The sequence below is a fragment of the Panthera tigris genome, chromosome D2 (assembly GCF_018350195.1).
Source record: "Panthera tigris isolate Pti1 chromosome D2, P.tigris_Pti1_mat1.1, whole genome shotgun sequence".
In the NCBI taxonomy this organism is placed as follows: domain Eukaryota; kingdom Metazoa; phylum Chordata; class Mammalia; order Carnivora; family Felidae; genus Panthera; species Panthera tigris.
The window spans coordinates 74,271,375-74,290,892 of NC_056670.1; the positions used below are offsets into that span (position 1 = coordinate 74,271,375).

The window sequence follows — 19,518 nt, forward strand, 5'->3', positions numbered from 1 at the left end:
TTAATGGCATTATGACTAGAATATTTATGTAATAAGTACTTAACTGAGCTCAAGACTACAACAGGCCAAAAGAAACCAACGCTAGTACGTCAGGATTCTTGCCCTCAAGGAGCTCACAGGCTGCACAGATGGCATCCTCCTCGGTAACTAAATAGACGTCAAAGTGCTCAACTAAGGACGACAGTAGCAATACAAATAAAATGCTACAGAAGCAAAGAAGAGAAAGTGATTAATTAAGCCTCTTGGGAACAATGGAGTTAAAATTAAAAGCTCAGCAAACCCTAACAGACAAGTAGAACGCCCCTTTCCTGAAAGGGGGGAGATGATCCTCAAACAACACGGGTTTGAATTGCATGGGTCCACTTATTCACGGATTTCTTCCATACGGTACAGTACTGTAAATGTATTTTCTCTTATGATTTTCTTGACATTTTTTCTCTAGCTCACTTTATTGTAAGAATACAATATATAACACATATAATATACAAAATATGTGTTAATCAACTGCTTATGTTATCAGTAAGACTTCCAGTCAACAACAGGCTACTAGTGGTTAAGTTTGGAGGAAGTGAAAAGTTACATTCAGATTTTCAACTGCATGGGGCACCAACCCCATTGTTCATAGTGGCAAAAGAAACCAAATGAGAAAACACATGAGGATGAAAACACACAGCCCATTTAAATTTTTAAAAAAAAATTTTTTTTTTTTAACGTTTATTTATTTTTGAGACAGAGAGAGACAGAGCATGAATGGGGGAGGGTCAGAGAGAGAGGGAGACACAGAATCAGAAGCAGGCTCCAGGCTCTGAGCCATCAGCCCAGAGCCCGACGCGGGGCTCGAACTCACGGACCGTGAGATCGTGACCTGAGCTGAAGTCGGACGCTCAACCGACTGAGCCACCCAGGCGCCCCAGCCCATTTAAATTTCAATAGCAAAATAATGTTACACTATCTTGCCGAGTTCACAGTGTGAAGAGCCTTGAAATCCTAACTGTTAAGGAGTATGGTCTTTGCTCTTTAGGTAAATAGAGAGTCAAAAGGTTAAGAAAATAGATGGTAAGTCTGAAAAATAAACAAAATGGACTAAGGCAAGCTGCATGGCCAAGATACAAATTAGAAATCTTTTTCTATTTTTCAGCCAAGTCCCAATGAGGACCTAAACTAGGGACATGGCATGGGATCAATCTGAGACACTTCACACGGGGGAAAATTAGCAAGACTTGTGACTCATTTCCTACCTCTATCCTATTACTCGTCACATTCTAATATATTAAAACGATCATTACACCTTTCCCCTAAACAGTACTAAAGAATAAACCTGCATCTTAATTATCCCTGCAGCCTTAGCATCTAGCACATTTGCCCACACATGGACACTCAATGTTTGCAGACCTGAACGTTCTCAAACCATTATCTTCCTTCCCTATCTCTCAAGTCCCCTTTAGCAACTGCCAACATCTCTATGGAAACCATATCGATCTCTCAATCCGCTCACCCTGCCTCTCTTCCAACTGGTCACGGTTTTAGCTATTCTGTTTCTCTGATCCCTGCAACACATTCTAGATGCTGCTTTCTCCCTTCTCCTTACCAACAAGTCCACAATTTCTTGTCCCAGATTCCTGGGGCTAGAGGTGTGCCATTAATTCAGAACTTTTCAGATTCAGAAGGTATCATGGTATCTACACAATATGTGATGTGTAGAGATTGGGAATATGCAGTAGAGATTGGGAATAGCAACACACTGATCTTCTGGGAGAAATTCGTAACACACGGATATTTCTGAGGAAAAAAAATATGTAAATGTTCCCACCAAGTTCCTCACGAGTTTAAATCAAGTTTTACTACAACACGAGTTTTGACACCAAACTTACAAAAAGAAAAATACGCTTTCAAAGCTTTTTTTTGGATTTTAGAATTTCAGATAAGGAACTGTGGACCTGTAGTTCACCTGGTCTACTGCAACCGATTTATATTTATATAATCTTTTGTATTCTACATTGACCTAAGATGCAACTCCTAGTACGTAAGGGCTTCTACAGTTTGGTTCCAATCTGCCTTTTTTCCGCCTGATCTCCCCCCAGTTTCCCTCAAACACCACATCTAACTTCACAGGACCTCTCTTTGCTACCCAAACCTCCCCAGAAACTGCCTTTGCTCATGAAGCTTTCTTAGCCCCAAAATGCTCCCTCCCCAAACATCTACCCATTCTTCATGCCGTATCATTTTTAATGCTGCCTCCTCTCTACTCCTCCATCTGGCTGTGACTATTACACTGTTAGTCTGTCATGGCACTTTTCTTACTCTGTTTTGTACCACAGTTTCCTGAACACTTCTGATCATTTCAACGGTCTACTAGCAAAGATTGTGACTTAATTCTTTCTCTGGGTTTCATCAGTATTCTTTTTCTAATTTCTTGAGATAAATGCTGCTAACATCACTGATGTGTTAACTTGTCACTATGATTATGGATGTGTCTGTTTATCCTTTTAGGGGTTATGTTATTGGGTGCATACACGTTTTAGAAATGTTACATACCTTCCTGGAACTGGAACTTTTTATTATAAAAAGTTCTCTTTAAGGGCAACTGGATGGCTCAGTCGGTTAAGTGTCCGACTCTTGATTTCAGCTCAGGTCATGATCGCACGGTTCGTGGGTTCGAGCCCTGCATCGGGCTCTATGCTGGTAGCACAGAGCCTGCTTGGGATTCTCTCTCCCTCTTTCTATCCCTCCCCAACTTGCACGCGTGCACTCTCTCTCTCTCAAAAATAAATAAACCTAAAACAAGTTCTCTTTATATACAATAGTACCTCTTGCTCTGAGTCTACTTTTTATGATATCAATGTAGCTATATCATCTTTCTTTCAGGCTTATGTTTGTATGGTATACCTTTTTCCATCATTTATTTTCAATCCTTCTGTCTAAGATTATGCTAAATATGCTGCCTCATATTAGCAGCATTTCATAAGGTTGCAGAATTGCATTCAGTTTGATAATCTGCTTACTTTTTTAAATATGGTAGTCTTAACATTTCACATAATAATTGATGCACAGAAGTTTATTTTTAAATGATTTTTTTAATTAAAAAAATTTTTTTAAGTTCATTTATTTTGAGGGGGAGCGCAAATAGGGCAGGGGCAGAGAGAGGGAGAGGGAAAATCCAAAGCAGGCTCCACCCTGGCAGCACAGGGCCCAACATCGGGCTCAAACTCCCAAACGGTGAGGTCATAACCCGAGCCAAAACCAAGAATCGGATGCTTAACCGACTGAGCCTCCCAGGTGGCCCTTGCTTGATATGCTGAAGTTTAAATTTATTACCTTACTATTTGTTTTCTATGTGTTCCATCTGTTCTCTGTCCTTTTTTTTTTTAATCCTTTCTTGATTTCCTTGATTATTTTTAAGTTATTCCATTTTCTTCCTCTGTTACCTGTTAATTATACTTTCTTTTACCATTCTTTTAGTGGCTACCCTAAAATTACAGACTGCATCCTTGTTATCAGTCTAACTTAGTATTTCACCTCTTTCTACACAATGCAAGGGCCTTAGAACATTTGACACCCAGGTACTCCCTTTCACCTTACATGTAATTGTCATGTGTTTTGATTACATAGATTTTTACACTCTATAAGACATTATCATTATTATTCTACACTCACACATTTATCTTCTGTTGTTCTTCATTTCTACCTGATTCTCCAAGTTTTCATCTAGGAACATATTCTTTCTATCTGAACAACACTCTTCATTACTTCTTTAAGGTGAGAGACTACAGATGACGGATTCTCTCAATTCTTGTCCGGAAATGGATTTTACCATTTCTTTTACTTTTATGCTCACCTCCTAACATGACTAGTTATTTCTGATGGAGTGCCAGATACTGTTTATGAAAAATCAGAGAACCATCTGATGCCTCAGATAATGTTATCTTTCTCAGAGACAATTTACTTTTGCTTCTGGTAAGCAACTAGAGGCACTAGCCAATCCACACCACCTTAATGCAGTCAGGAATCAGGCGCCAGTTACAACAGTCGGTAACTTACTACTTTTGCTACTGTTGGGATGTGATCCTTCACGTTTGATGGACTCTAATCTCCCAATTTTTATCGCCCTACCCCCACAAGCCCATCAAAACTCTATTAAATTCTCGGCCAATTAGCTTTCTTTTCCAGAATAAACAGGGGCCCCTAGTGGAGAAATGGCTCAAGTGCTAGACTCCCCTCTCTGGGTTTCCTTCTCTCCGATTGTGATCCTATAATTCCTTACACTTTTTATTAGCAACCTTGTCCATTTTTTACATTGTAATCAGTAAAGCGTTGGTCCAAATTATCTAGCCTTATCAATCATTTATCTGCTGTTATACCTAACAGACTACCTTATATACCTGGATGGAAGGCACTGGCTACATCAGGTTTCCCACTAGGAACCCCCATAACCAATCAACCAGCTCAGTTTTTTATACTAACCAAAAAATTGACTGTGACTGAGAAAGGCAGTAGGGAGTCTAAGGTTTCTGAACAAGAAAGTGTGCCCATCATATTAGTGTTTTCAGAAGATTACTTAACCAAAGAGTATAGAAAAACCAACTGGGAGAATGCTGCAGACATGAGCCAATACTGACATGGAGAAGAACAACAGCAATTAGACTGAAAGATGACAGAAGCAAGGGAAATGATAGTGTTCTATCAACCTTGACAATCACCTGGAAACAAGGGGTGAAGGAGAAAAAAGGAGTCAAAGATGAACATGAAATCTCAAGTCTGAGAGTGAAAATTATTTGGGTGAAGAGGAATTTAGATTTAGACACGAATATGAGGCATCCACAAGAAGAAATCCCAGTTGAAATGGTCAACAGACATTTGGAGAACCTGGTCTGAGCCCTCACCAAAAGTATGGGGACTGCTAAGAGTTTCAACAGAATTTTCCACAACTAACCAGAATATTGTTCACTAAACTAATAAACCTGTTACCTATTTCCATTCACTGGTATATTAAAAAATCAGAACTAGAAATTCACATTTGAGGCTTTAGAGATACAGAAAAAGGAAAATATATTAATAGAGAATTTATTTAAAGAAGAGAGGAGTTAAATGCAAGGGAGCAGAATGGCTTTAAAAAAACCTGAGGCAGAGGGAGTGGGCAGGGGGATGGGCTAAATGGATGATGGGTATTAAGGAGGGCATTTGTTGTGATGATCACTGAGTGTTACATGTAAGTGATGAATCACTAAATTCTACTCATGAAACTAATATTACACTATATATTAACTAACTGGAATATAAATAAAAACTTGGAAGAAAAAAAAAACCTACCGCAAAACACTATCACAGCTCAAACAATCTAGTAGTAGGTAAAAAAGTATAGATATACATGCTGTGTAGTATAATGTAAGCAGAATACTGAGTAGGGTTAGCTATTTAAGTGATTTTTGAAACTTAATAAACTAAATAACAAAAAAGCTTTTTAAAGTTACTTAAGTGGTAGAAAAGTCATTGTTTCCAAAATAAAAGAACTAGGATTTCCTTTTTTTAAGAGTGAGTGCGAGCAGGGGAGAGGGTCCAAGGAGGAGAGAATCTTAAGCAGGTTCCACACTCCGCGTGGAGCCAGACACAGAGCTCAATCCGATGACCCTGGGATCATGACTTGAGCCAAAATCAAGAGTCGACGCTCAACCAACTGAGCCACCCAGGTGCCCCGATTTTTTTTTTAAGAGTCAACACGTTAGAGTATACAGTTACGCAGAAACATTTAGGTTTAACTAATTAAAATCTTTTGAAATCTCTGAAAACAGTAGTCTCTAGTTTTTAAGTCAATAACTGCGCAATATGGAAGATTATTTCATATACCCTTCAGTCTCCCCAACAGGATATGACTTATGATGGAGATAAATAAGTCACTCTGACACATAAACCATACAAACCTGCAGCTATTTTAAGATGTCCTTGAAAGATAAAGGCCCATGCCCTGAAGGTCTAACTCATGGATTTATCAACACCAGTACTACATTTCTGATGATGTGCCAAATGCAACTCATCCCATTTTTGTTTTAGCAAATTTTAACAGTATTTCATTTCTAAAATCAGAGTTGCAAACAAAACGTTCCACCCAAATTAAACTTTTCTGGCTCATGGAGCCTGGCATATAGTCTTGTTCTGTTCCACATGAAAACTTATGCCACGTATTTGTAACAATGAATAAATCCATAAACAGAATCAACTGAACACTGAATAAATTTATAAAATGCCTAAACATCTAGAGATTAGTGATTGTATGTACCTAATCAGGCTACTCTTTCCATAGGATAGGTCAAATTTAGTTGCTGTGTTGGGAGTGTGCCAGACATGACGGATAAAAAGACAAACACAACAGAGTCTGCGCCCTCATAGGAGGACCTGCGAGATGGCCAAACACGGACGCAGAAACAATATAACGCAACAACTGCTCTAACAGGGTTGTCATTGCCAAGGTGTTGTAAGTATCCAGAAGGAAAAATTCCAATGGTCTGTTTTGCTTTGAGGGGAGCGCAAGGAGTCCAGAACATTCCACACAGGTGGACACTAACAAGCTTGAGCCTGGGAAAACAACGAAGAAGCATTTGCCAAGCAGGAAGCAGTAGACAAAATACCTTATTACTTTGCTTAATGCAACCAGATATTTCAGTAAAGCCACTTCATTTCAATGTTGAGAAAATTTACAAGATACCAGCATGTTTACTCAAGAGGCACACAACTACTGAGTGGCAGAGTTGAGACCAAAACGCAGCTCCCCATGTTTTTACCCACTTCACCAGGCTATTTAATAATGGTTAGACTTTAGAATCTTACAAAAGATATCATTCTGAAGTAAAATATTTTTATAGGCCATATCGCTGAACTCTTAAGTAGAACATGTACTGATTCTAAAAATCAACTACATTCCCTTGGTTTTATATATTACCTTTACATTTATCAATGTGCTTTCCAAAATACTAACATCAAAAAAGATACCACTCTTATGTTTTCGTTTTTAATAAAAATTACTTCATTACCTAAAGTGAAAATTTAGTCTTCTAATATGCTGTATTAGTAAGAAAGGGTGGGGGAAAACAGGCACTCTGATCTATACGTAACTGGTTAGACTGTACGTTGGTACAACTTTGGTGAACTGCAATACGGACGGACGTAGTAAACACTGCAGCACTGTTAGTAACACCCAAAGATTGGAAGCAATCTAAATATTCATCAATCAAAAATCAGTTAAATAAATGAAGGTCCATCAATAAAGTAAGGTTAACGGACAATCAGACATTCATGATAAAGAATGAGAGAGCTCTAGGCACACTGACAGGGACCATTCTCCAAAACCTCAGAAACTTAGTCTCTAAACCTTAGTGACTCCAGAGTACCGACTGGTACCCCAGGCAGCACAGCCTGGGCAAGTAACAGGTTACCTTCATATTATTGATAATTGGTGAAGCAAACACACGGCAAAGATGTAACCAAGTGACCTTCCAAAACTACCAATTTGATTGAGCTTGATAATACAATACTATTGTGCCCTCTAACTTTAAAAACATAACACTGTAACTGTAAGAATGAAAAAACGTCTTACAGTGCTTAATAAGACTAAATACAAGAAAAATCTACTCAAGCAGAAGCTCCAATTTAACAAATGAATTTAGCAAATCAGAGTTCTATTGGTCAAATTAATGATCTACATGTGAAGTCAGGGCCCAAGTGTAATACACATAATAACATTTTCAACCCACATTTCATAGATATAAATAGGACAAGTAGCATATCTTGCCCTGATAATTGAACTGAAATGGTTTGCTTTTTTTTCTTTTAGAAGATTAATTAGTATTATTTCAATAACAGCAAAACAGTGTTAATAAAATCATCCTTTTTGAGGATACTGAGTTCTTTGCTGTTCTAATAAAAGCTCTGGTACTCCTGAACCCCAAAACCACCTAATGCTTGATGTTAAAAAAGATGATTACATTCAGATTTCTACTAGAAAAAGGTTATTCAACAAGCAGTAAATTATTTATTAGTAAATATTTGATATACATTGCATTCAATAGGCATGTAATGCCTAGTATGTATCAGATACTAGACTAGGTACTAACAACGCAATAAAAACAGCTAGGATGTATCAGATACTGGGCTAGGTGCTAAAGACACAATAACAAAGAAAGCAGACATGTTCCTCTGCCTTCCCAGAAAATAATATTGGGGGCAGGTGGAGGGAAAGGCACAGCTAAACAAGAAGTTATAATACCCAGAATGAACTACAATAATATACTAGGTGTCGCAAAGGCACAGGTGAGGGGCCCCCAAACCCAGACATGGGGGAACAAAGTATCAGAGAATGTTTCCCAAATCAAATGATGTCCAAGCTGCAGCCAGAGTAAGATCACGCCAGCCAAAAAAATAAGAGGGCAGAGAAAAAGGAAGAACTTTCCAGGCCATCGAGTTAACACGGCAAAAGCCAAGAAGAGTACATAAACTGTTCAAGGAACTGAAGTAAGTTCAATACACAGGAGCAGACACATAACATATCAGGCTACAGAAATAAGCAGAATCAAATAATGAAAGGTTTCCTAAGTCATATGAAAAAGTCTGAACATCCATCTAGTAGAAAAATGATCATCAGATTTATGCTTTAGAAACCGTCACTCTGAAATGAATAAAGCAAGAGATGTGAAGACTAGAGGCAGAGTAACCAGCTTAGATGAGTGTTTCAGTGCCTGGGTTGGTAGTGGCTAGTGAAGAGAAGTGGACAGGAGCCAAGAGAGAAATAGGAAGCAAACAAGATCTGGTAGTAAATTGGATGTGAGAAGTAAGGGCAAGCGTAGAATCAAGAATTCGTCAGCAAGTAACTCAAAGCTATCATGCACAGATCCTGGGTTTCATCCACAACTTATAATGCTTAGGTACCAAACTTTTTTGTTAGGGGCGCCTGGGTGGCTCAGTCGGTTAAGTGTCCTACTCTGGGTTTCAGTTCAGGTCATGATCTCAGTTTGAGTTCGAGCCCCACGTTGGGCTCCATGCTGATGGTGTGGAGCCTGCTTGGGAGTCTCTCTCTCCCTCTCTCTCTCTGCCCCTCCCTGGCCTGCTCTCTCTCAAAATAAATAAAACTTTAAAAAAAATTTTTTTTAATATATAAATTTGTTTGTTAAATGAGTAAATATTTCATATTTGGTGGCAAAAAGATTAAAGAACAATTTACACTCTAACAACAGGAAAACTATGTATTTGGCCATGATAAACACAGCTCTGGCTACAATCAAAAAATAAATAAATAAAAGCTACTTAGGGCAACTGTTTGCAGTAAACAAGACCAAGATACCTCAGACCAGAAGGCAAGTGAGGAACAATATCCAAGGCCAAAGCATGCTAGAAACTGTGGATATTCCAGAATTGCTGGAGCACTTCCTAAGTGTGGTATGGATCCTGGTCATCTATTGCTGAGTGACTTTTCTATACATGTCACTTCTGCACCAGAACGAAAATATGATCTGGCCCTGGCATAAAGATAGTCCCTGACCTTCAAGCACTGGAAACTTTACTAAGGCAGGGAGGGACAGGGATCAGAGGCCAAGTGCTTCCTTCAACAGAATACTTTCTGCAACCTGCCCTACCCAAATTTTACAGCTGGGATGATGTTCATCTACAGAGGGTTTATCAACAAAATGTGACTTCACTTGTTTATATTAGCAAATATTAGAAACTAGCAGGCCATCACCAATCCTCAAAGATAATATCAAAAAGGTTACAGTTAAAAAATTAAAATATACCTACATTTATATTATAAAAGTCATCAAATACTAAGGTTAGCAGAAACAATCAAGTTTTAAATAAAAGCAACACTGACATAATAAATGGAATCTGTTAAAGTCTGAAGTATATTCAATCTAAAAAGTTCCACAATTTATATCTCATTTTCTAACAAATTACTCTAAAGGTTAGGTAATTTGGTCAATACTCATCTAGGAAATATTTATAAATTAACAAGCCTCCAAATATATATCATAGAGACTACTTTCAACCAGTCCAAAAATCCCAAGGAAGCAAAAATCAGTACGATCAGTTTTTTACCTGCAGCTCCTTCGAGACTCTCTCTAGGTGATTAGTTATCTTTTTAATCAGATCACTGTACATCTGTTCTGAATGCTGCTGGCAGACACATTTATACACACAACTGTGGGGGAAAACCAAAACAGAAAAACCAAGTTAGCAACAAAGAACTTCATTCAACCTAAGATGAATGCATACTTTGGATATACGGACACTGGTCAAATAATCAATTCGGGCCTAAAAAACTGACCAATCACAACTTTTAAATAGAAGTTTACCTTGCCCCAATCAGTGCTCAGATGAAAGAGATACTACCACCAGCTGCAAATCTTTCAGAGTAATGCATTACACATTTTGCCAGTAGTAGATAATCCAGTATCAGGTGAGAATCTGAGAATCTGACTATAACTACTTACAAACTAGCTTCTCACTCACTCTCTCGTTTCAATGAATATCAAAATAAGGGAGAGAGATAATTAGCACCAAGTTTCTAACTCACAAAAGGTTTGCAATGTAATCTCTTTGTGCATCACTTGTGTCGAACAACACAACTGTCGCTTCCTCCTCTGTGACAGGGCTGATCTCATGTCCTACCCCAGGTCCTCACTAATTTGCTGTTTCCATTTACCAGGACCCGGAGAACAAAATAACCAAAGACAGAATTGTGTGTCAATAAACATCAACAGATCGAGCAAGGGTGTCCCTGTGAAACAAAAAATACATTATTTTTGCACCAGATACTGGTCATTCGTGTCTTTTTCACTGACCTCCAAAGTTTCTTCATTATGTATAGTGGGGGTAGCAGGCTGAGGTGGGAGGAAGTCTAATCGAGTTGAGGTTAACTCTACCTTGATTCAAAAGCCAATTCTGAAGCAGAAAGTATAAAATCAAACCTCCAACCACCAAGTGTGGAATATACAAATCACCTATAGAGCCTCACCATACATGTATTATATGCATACCTACTGCCGTAATTCAAGGTGTCATGAATCTCAACATACCCTCTCAAACCCAGGCAAATGAAATCTTGACTTACCTGTATATCTGTTCATAGGATATGGGGATATAGTCACCAGGACTCTGGGTTAAAAGCTGATCTATGGCACCATCCAATTTTGGCCAGTAAGTGCTCTTATAATCTTCAATAGTTATAACATTCATTACTAAAAGTAAAAAGTAAAATAAATATTACTACATACCACATGTAAACACAAATCAAAGCAATTTTGTGCTCTCAAATTCCTTTCACTTATTCTAATTTCTTTGACATTCAATCACCTAAATACAACTCAATTATTATCCCATTTCAAAAACAAGGAAACAGCAACTTTGCCAGGGATTTTAAAGAAGCCATTAATTACGATTTAAAAAGGAATGACCATGAATCCATCTTTAAAAATAAAAACAAAACAAGCAAGTATCTTTGGTTTCCTTTTCCAGTTTTCGTATCTGTTATCAGTGGAGCATTTTCAAACGCACATCACCCTCAAATACATGTTGCCAATGATGTGACAAGGCAGCCTATCCATGAACCACAACAAAGTTCTGGAAAATTATGAACCTCAACGATCAATCTTCAGCGACACCCCCGAGAAAATTCACGTAACATAGGACCATCCCCATATTATAAGTCCAAATGCTACAGTGACAAAAGAGGTTGCTAGAAACTCGCAGGCATTTTTGCACCACCAGCACTTCCTGGACATTACTAAGGCTCAGACTCAGACTCTACCAACTTACACTTGATAAGCCCAACAGAAAAACATCAATGAACTGGAGACTTACTTACACTGAGGCTGACCTCATTCCTACTGTCTGGCTCTCCTTCCTTCACTAAAGGTTTCATAAAGTTTTTACAACAGCTGGTCCTAACAACTTTGAAATCCAGGGTGACAGGGGATTCACACCAATGAAACGCCAACGTTAAAAAGAGCTACTCTGCCCCCGCCCGCTGGAAAAAGGAGCTATCCAAAGAACCTAAAATACCCTGAGTCTTCTAGAACCACCGCCATCTCAAGAGGCAGAAGGTAACAACTACTACATCAAGTATTTTACTACTCATTTTACCAGCAAGTGGAAAGCAAAGAGTTGACTTCCCTAAGAGTACATGGCTAATTACTGTCAGAAGTACCAGATAAAGAAAGCCTTTACCTACTGATTTCCAAATTCAGCTTCAAGAGGTCTCTGATATGTATGTACCACCTGTCATTGTTGCTCAGTATTTTCTTTAAATGAATTCACTTTTTCTTGCTTAAATTTATTCTTTTTAAAAAATGTTCATTTATTTATCTTTAGAGAGAGAGAGAGAGAGAGAGAGAGAGAGCAAGCATGCATGCACATGTGTGAGCAGGGGAGGAGCAGAGAGGCAGAGAGAGAATCCCAAGCAGGCCCCATGCTCAGAGTGGAGCCCAATGTAGGGTTCAATCCCACGACCTTGAGATCATGACCTGAGCTGAAACCAAGAGTCAGATGCACAACTGACTGAGCTACTCAGGCACCCCTCTTGCTTATATTTATTCTAAAGAACACATTCATACGACATGGAATAATCTTAAATGCATTTCGCCAGTTGAGACTCAGACCAAAATGGCTATTATAAGATTCTCATTTATATAAGATGCCAGTAAAGTCAAACTATAAAAAGGAAAACAGACTAGTGGTTGCCAGGGGCCAGAGGGTGGGGAGGACTGTCTACAAAGGCTAACATGGGAGAACAAACTGTTTTGTGTAGAATCGTCTGGGTGGATACGCCACTCCAGGCAGTTGTCAAAACCAACAGAAATTTATACAGTAAGTAAATTTACCATGTGAAAATGTAAAAAAACAAAACAAAAATCAAGCAGGATGGAGTAGTAAAGATGGAATGAAAATCTTGACCAATGAATTCCTGCACTGAAGGGAATGAAGAAAGAAAAGTTTTGGCTACATAAAAGGCTAAAACCAAAAGGAACTGTATATGCACGCACACACAGACACACACAAAAGGATGGACGAAGCCAGATCACAGAGGGCCTTAGAGGACATTTTAAAGACTGGCTTTTACAAAGCATAAGAGACTCTTAAAAACTGAGAACAAACTGAGGGTTGATGGGGGGTGGGAGGGAGGGGAGGGTGGGGGATGGGTACTGAGGAGGGCACCTTTTGGGATGAGCACTGGGTGTTGTATGGAAACCAATTTGACAATAAATTTCATATATTGAAAAAAAAAAGATATGTTATAAAATATTAAATACTATTGTCAAACCAAAAAAAAAAAAAAAAAGACTGGCTTTTACTCTAAGTAAGATGGGGACATCTGGAGAGTTTTGGATGGAGAAGTGAAGTGTTCTGACTTGGGTTTTCTATGGCTCATCCAGCTGCTATGTTGGGAGTAAGCAAAGTGAGGAGGCTGTGAGATGATGGAGGTTGAACCAGGTGGTAGCAGTGAGGGTGAGAGAGGTCAGACTTTGTACATATTTTACAGATTGAGCCAACCAGATTTGCTGACAGTCTAGATGTGAGATATGACAGAAGGGTCCAGAATGACTCCAAAGTTTCTGGCCTGAGCACCAAGGATGGGGTTGCTGTGTACTGAGATGAGAATGGATGTAAGAGAAGCTCAGCATATCTGAGAATACAGCAGAAATTGTTGGTGCCCCACCCGTTTACTCTGTCCACAAACACAAAGGCCACTGTCAGCGATCAACCGAAAGTGATTTTCTCTTCTATGTGGTTCTAGTTCATTGAATCTCCTATATCACCTAAACCAGATCACATACCCATTCTACACCAAAAGTTGAGGCTTAACGAAGGTAAGTGGCATGCTCAGAAAGCAAACTTCAAGTACAGAAGCCAAGAATTAACATAATCATCCCATGGCACCCCAACTGCTGAGTTCGATGATCTCCACCTCTGCTTGCAACTGGAAAGCACTCCTACTTCTCAACCACAGGCTTTACACTTCAGCAAATCACCAAGTCAAGGATACAAAGGAGAAAAAAGAATCTAAAATGTAAAATCCTGCGGCTGTAAGTACAGAATGGAGTCCCACTACAGAAGCAGTAATTGCTGATGCCTCTCAGGTATCTTTCATGTGGCATTTTTTTTTTTTTATGTTCTGCTTTTAAGTATCTTTGAAAAGAGACTTTAAAACCAAAATGAAAAAGGCATGATCACAGAAGAAAATCTTAAAGCCTATTTCCACATCAAAAAAAGCCGTATCTATTTCCACTTTACATTTCCATCTATAAATATAATATACGTCTATTTCTACATATATTTTGCTTGGAAAATAAATAAATAAGTAGCCAATTCAGCTGACCTTTATTAAATGCTGGCTATTACAGACTATCTGTGTTTCTTCCCCCAAAATTCATAGGGTGAAATCCTAACCTCCAATGTGATGGTACTGGGAAGGGCCTCTGGGAGGTAATTAGGTCATGGGAGTGAGGCCCTCACAAATGGAATTAGCACCCCCAGAGACCTTCCTCACTCCTTATGTAATAGAAGTCGCCAGCAAGAAGACAGTCTACAGGAACCAGGAAGCGGGCCCTTGCCAGACTGAATTCGCCAGCGCCTTCATCTTGGACTTCCCAGCCTTCAGAACCGTGAGAAATAAGTTTCTGTGATTTATAAGCCATGCAGTCTCTGATATTGTTGTAACAGCTGAATGGATTAAGACACAAGCTAACATCACTTTCTTCTAGGAAACCAGCTGATCTTCACCATGGTAGCAAAAGAACAGAATACAGACAAGCATCAAGAGAACCAGAGGTAGTATGAAGAATGAGCACATGTTGGTGTAAACTCTTAGCCAAAGATTAGGAAGGTTTTTCATGCCAATCTGCAATCAACACTTAAAATGACAATCCAAGAAACTTCAAGGTATCTATTATTTCCTTGCTAATCTCAACCTAATCCCTGATTTAAAAAAATATATACACATACATACAAAGCATGTGTTTGTATGTGTGCAGTATGTAGCCTTGAATTTTAAAACTAGATCCTCTTGTTAGAGAAACGTAGTCAATCACTCTCAACTTTGTCCACAAAAAAGTTCAGACTGACCAAAAGAAATATAAAGCATGGACACTGAACAAAAATTACCATTAAATTTCTAAATTTTATCTAGGTTGTGTTTTCCAGCTTGAAAATAATGCACTACTTTTTAAGCAGTTTAAAGGTACTAAAACTCAAAACCCAACAAGGCCCAGGTCAGTAATATAAATGAGCAAAGCAGGCCTAGTATAAAAATCAGAACAATGAGCATTTCAATGAACTGAAGAATGCAGTGCTCTCTAGAGACAGTCCAGTTCAAAAAATGTAAATCCCTAGTGTTAGCCTCAAAACATCATGCCACAAGACTTAAACCTAGAAACACATATTTATTAGATAGTAAGTTCATGCAGTCTAAGTCCTGCTGAGAAAGTTGCTTAGTTGATCTTTACTAAAACAAAGTGAAATAAAGTCTAAAACACATGGAATAGTTGAAATCTAAGGTTTGGGAATATTAGCAGGTTATTAATAAATAATAAACTATTAGAGATATATAATTCATACCAGGTAGGAATACATATGTTCAATTCTCATACTTATTTATCCAAGTAATTCATCAAAACTTGACATATTACACACTGTCCATCTCCCTCAAACTAGACACTCGCCCCCTGGAGGAGGAATTTACTACTACAGCCCCAACTCCCGCCAAAGAGTGCCTAGCACATGACAAGTACTCACTTACACGTGAATGAATTTACCGAAAACCAAAATAAATGCTTACTATAAAAACAGTTGATGGCATACCACTTAGTGGTTGTTCTGGAATTAAAGTTTAAAGCATATTTTATTTCACACAGACTGAAGTAAACCAGGTTAAGTTCTACTATTCCTTTTGAATTTCTTTGTTATTTGTTTGTAAGGAAGGGGAAGATATATTCAGAAATTATATCAGGCATTATTAATTTATACTTGGTCTACTGCAAGACCTTTCATTACCTTATATTAGTGGTTTTCCAAGCGTGATACTCAGAACAGTGTCAGTATCATCTAAACTTGTTGTAAATGCCAACTGCCAGGCCCTAGCCCAAAACTACTGAATCAGAAAGTTGGAGAGGAGTGGGCAGTGATTCACAATACAGGAATCTGTTTACCAAGCACCCCAGGTGATTCTTACACCTGCTCAAGTCTGAATGAGACCCACAGCCTAATGCTACTCCAGCAGCTCAGGACAGCCAGGGTCACAGGTATATTCTGAACAACCTGTAGAGTCAAATAAAGGTGTAAATGTATCAAAGAAGAATGGTGAAACAACAGCTAGAAACTGTTTTCATATCAAAAATTCCTTAACTTTATATATTCCTCTATGTCTCTTTTCTTCCCACCAAGAACACTGCCTTCATTCAGAATTGACTCCTGAAGAATATAGTAAAGGCAGGGCAGGGCACCCAGGGGACTCAGTGGGTTAAGCATCAGACTTCGGCTCAGGTCACCATCTCACAGTTCGTGAGTTCAAGCCCCGTGACGGGCTTTGTGCTGACAGCTCAAAGCTTGGAGCCTGTTTCGGATTCTGTGTCTCCCTTTCTCTCTGCCTCTGCCCCAACCCCTTCCCTGCCCCAGCCCAATGCTCTGTCTCACCCTCAAAAATAAACAAACTTAAAAAAAAAAAATACAACAAAGGCAATTACAAATTAAATGATTAAGCCAAATTTAATAGGCCAAATTATGTCTCAAATGCAATGACTTCTTAGATTAACTATAATTAATGACAACTAGATAAGATGACAGAATGGACTAGGGCAAAAAGCTCTGGGTTTTCTATTTAACTCTGGCTAGTGAATGTGATCTTGGGAAAAAAAGTATGACTTCTTCATCAGTGACAATCCAGTAAACCTGTGTTGTCCAAAACATTACCATCTGGTAGAATGCTCTACTCTCTCCAGCACAACGGGATGACTGAACACTTTCAAGTAATGGACAGAGAGAAGCTGAAGGCCAAGAACAAAGCCTGGGAGTTGGGGGAAAGTCCGTGGGAATGAAGAAAAGGAATAGAATAAAACAGGAGACTCTGAAGCAGAACAAAGTAATGTATTCTAATAAATAAATGGGGTGTTAACTAAAAAAAAGAAATTTCCAATTATTTATTTCTCTCAAAAGGAAAATAACTTGATACTGGCACAAGAGGTGGTTAATACTTAGCTGTTGTAAGAGAACTAGCTGGTTTAAAAAAAAAAAAAAATAGTAACAGGAGTTACCAAATACTATATCCTTTCCCTTAGGAGAAAAAAACCCCTACAAGTTAGGTATATTCTGATTTGCCAATAGAGGAGGGTAGCTAATGTTAAGTCCTAATGAAGCAACTGTTTCTTAAGTAGGCAAAAACCTGGGGCACCTGGGTGGCTCAGTAGGGTGAGTGTCCAACTGTGGCTCAGGTCATGATCTCACAGTTCATGGGTTCAAGTCCTGCATCAGGCTCTGCCCTGACAACGTGGAATCTGCTTTGGATTCTCTGTCTCCCTCTCTCTCTGCCCCTCACATGCATGCTCTCTCTCTCTCTCTCTCAAAAATAAATAAATAAGCATTAAAAAAAAAAAAAAGCAGACAAAAACCTTTTAAAAGTTCCATGCTTCAGGTATTTGTTTAGGAAGTTTCTAAGACTTACAGTTTGTGGTTTCATTCAATTAAATACTATGGACAATATAAAATGTCTCCTGTGATCATTAAGAAATCATTCCATGTAAAAATGAAGTTACATTCACATAAACAATTAAATTAACACTACTATCTTATTTTTATTTCTGTAAGTCCTTATTAATATTGTTTAAAGGTTCTGTGCTTCCCACCCCATCCTATCCTATCCTCCCCAAACAGAATCCACAAGACTTTTTACATACTAACTATATGAAACTAAATATATAACCTGCTTTGCCTTGCTTAAAATAACGTTTCTTTCCTAAAAACACTGTAAAACTTGTATAGGAAAAACATTTCATTATTGTTTTACTGCTTAAAAATCCACACATTTCTGGGGCGCCTGGGTGGCTCAGTCGGTTAAGTGGCCGACTTCAGCTCAGGTCATGATCTCACGGTCCGTGAGTTCAAGCCCCGTGTCGGGCTCTGTGCTGACAGCTCGGAGCCTGAAGCCTGTTTCAGATTCTGTGTCTCCCTCTCTCTGACCCTCCCCCGTTCATGCTCTGTCTCTCTCTGTCTCAAAAATAAATAAACGTTAAAAAAAAAAATTAAAAAAAAAATCCACACATTTCTCAATTTGACAAAATGTAATGAAATGTAATGATGCAAATGTCCTTCATCACTACTTGATCAGAAAACCAGCTACAGCAGCCAAACAGCAACAATGAAATCTACATACCTCTAGAAGAATTACTACACATTATTGTACAATTACAACATCACACTTGAGACTGTGACACACATCCTAAAACGAACATGTTATAACAGTATATATGAAAAGGTCAAGGGCTATCATTATAGCTCTAATTCCAACTAATCCCAAATCTCTTAATATTCATATAGAAAGTATCTGTTCAACTGGATACACAGGTGTAAACCATGCCAAGTGCAAGTCTGCCATAATTTTAGAAGTCTGCTGATTTCCTCAAAGACTTAAGTCAATCTCTCCGTGACATGAAGACCAGGTAAATTTAACTTTGAAGTAGTAGCATAAGGCAGTGTGTGCTGAGGTGCAAGCATCAAAAAGTGAGCTAATTTTGCCCTGCAGGACCCTGAGAAGTTCAGGGCTCGAAGACGGGATACAAGGAGTATGGGTTAGAAGCAGAGAATGGGCAGTGGGAAGGAAGGAAGTGAAGATTGGTTGCATATCTACAGAAGTGTTATTCTGTGCAAAAACTGAAAGATAAAAGCCTGGGACTCTGAGACATAGATACATTAAGGAGGTAAGGGGTACCTGCACAAACATGTGTGTACAAAGCACAGGGCTGATTTAAGTAAAAGCCAAAGTCAACAGAAGAGGGGCATCTGGATGGCTCAGTTGGTTGAGCGTCCAACTCTTGATTTCAGCTCAGGTTATAATCCCAAGGTCATGGGATTGAGCCCCGCATCAGGCTCCGTGCTGTGTGGAGCCTGCTTGAGATTCTCCCTTCGTCTCGCTCTCTCTTTCTCTCTCTCTCACTTTCTCCCTCTACCCCTCACCCCCACTTGCTCGCTCTAAAATAAAAAACAAATAAAAAGATTAAAAAGTCAACATAAGAAATGCTCAAACATCTAATCCTGATCCTTTTCGTAAATTAGGGAATGCCATGGACCAGGAAAAATGTACTTTACTTCCTGTTCCACTTACCCCTCCCCCACCATTCTCCCAGAATGAAGATCCTCCCTCTAGAGAAACTCAACAGTGCCAGAGAAAAGATATTCACATACTAATATTTGGCAGTTCTCCAACAAAATAGTAGCTCTGCATCTAAATAGCCTAAAATGAAGGCCAACACTTATACTTGGTAAGGTCCCTTGTAA

General features: G+C 38.7%; 1 protein-coding gene across 4 annotated transcripts in view; it reads right to left on the reverse strand.

Annotated features, from left to right (window-relative positions):
- CACUL1 (CDK2 associated cullin domain 1) overlaps positions 1–19,518 on the reverse strand; it is an 82,317-nt gene that overhangs the window by 44,726 nt on the left and 18,073 nt on the right. For all 4 annotated transcript variants that reach the window (XR_006209430.1, XR_006209428.1, XR_006209429.1 and 1 more), the window contains exons 2-3: positions 11,090–11,216; positions 10,075–10,177 (exon numbers count right to left, since the gene is read on the reverse strand). Coding sequence is in view for 1 of the 4 variants with exons in the window: in XM_042961129.1 (XP_042817063.1) it covers positions 10,075–10,177; positions 11,090–11,216 (230 nt within the window). In the remaining 3 variants the exon portion in view is untranslated. The remainder of the gene's footprint in view (positions 1–10,074; positions 10,178–11,089; positions 11,217–19,518) is intronic.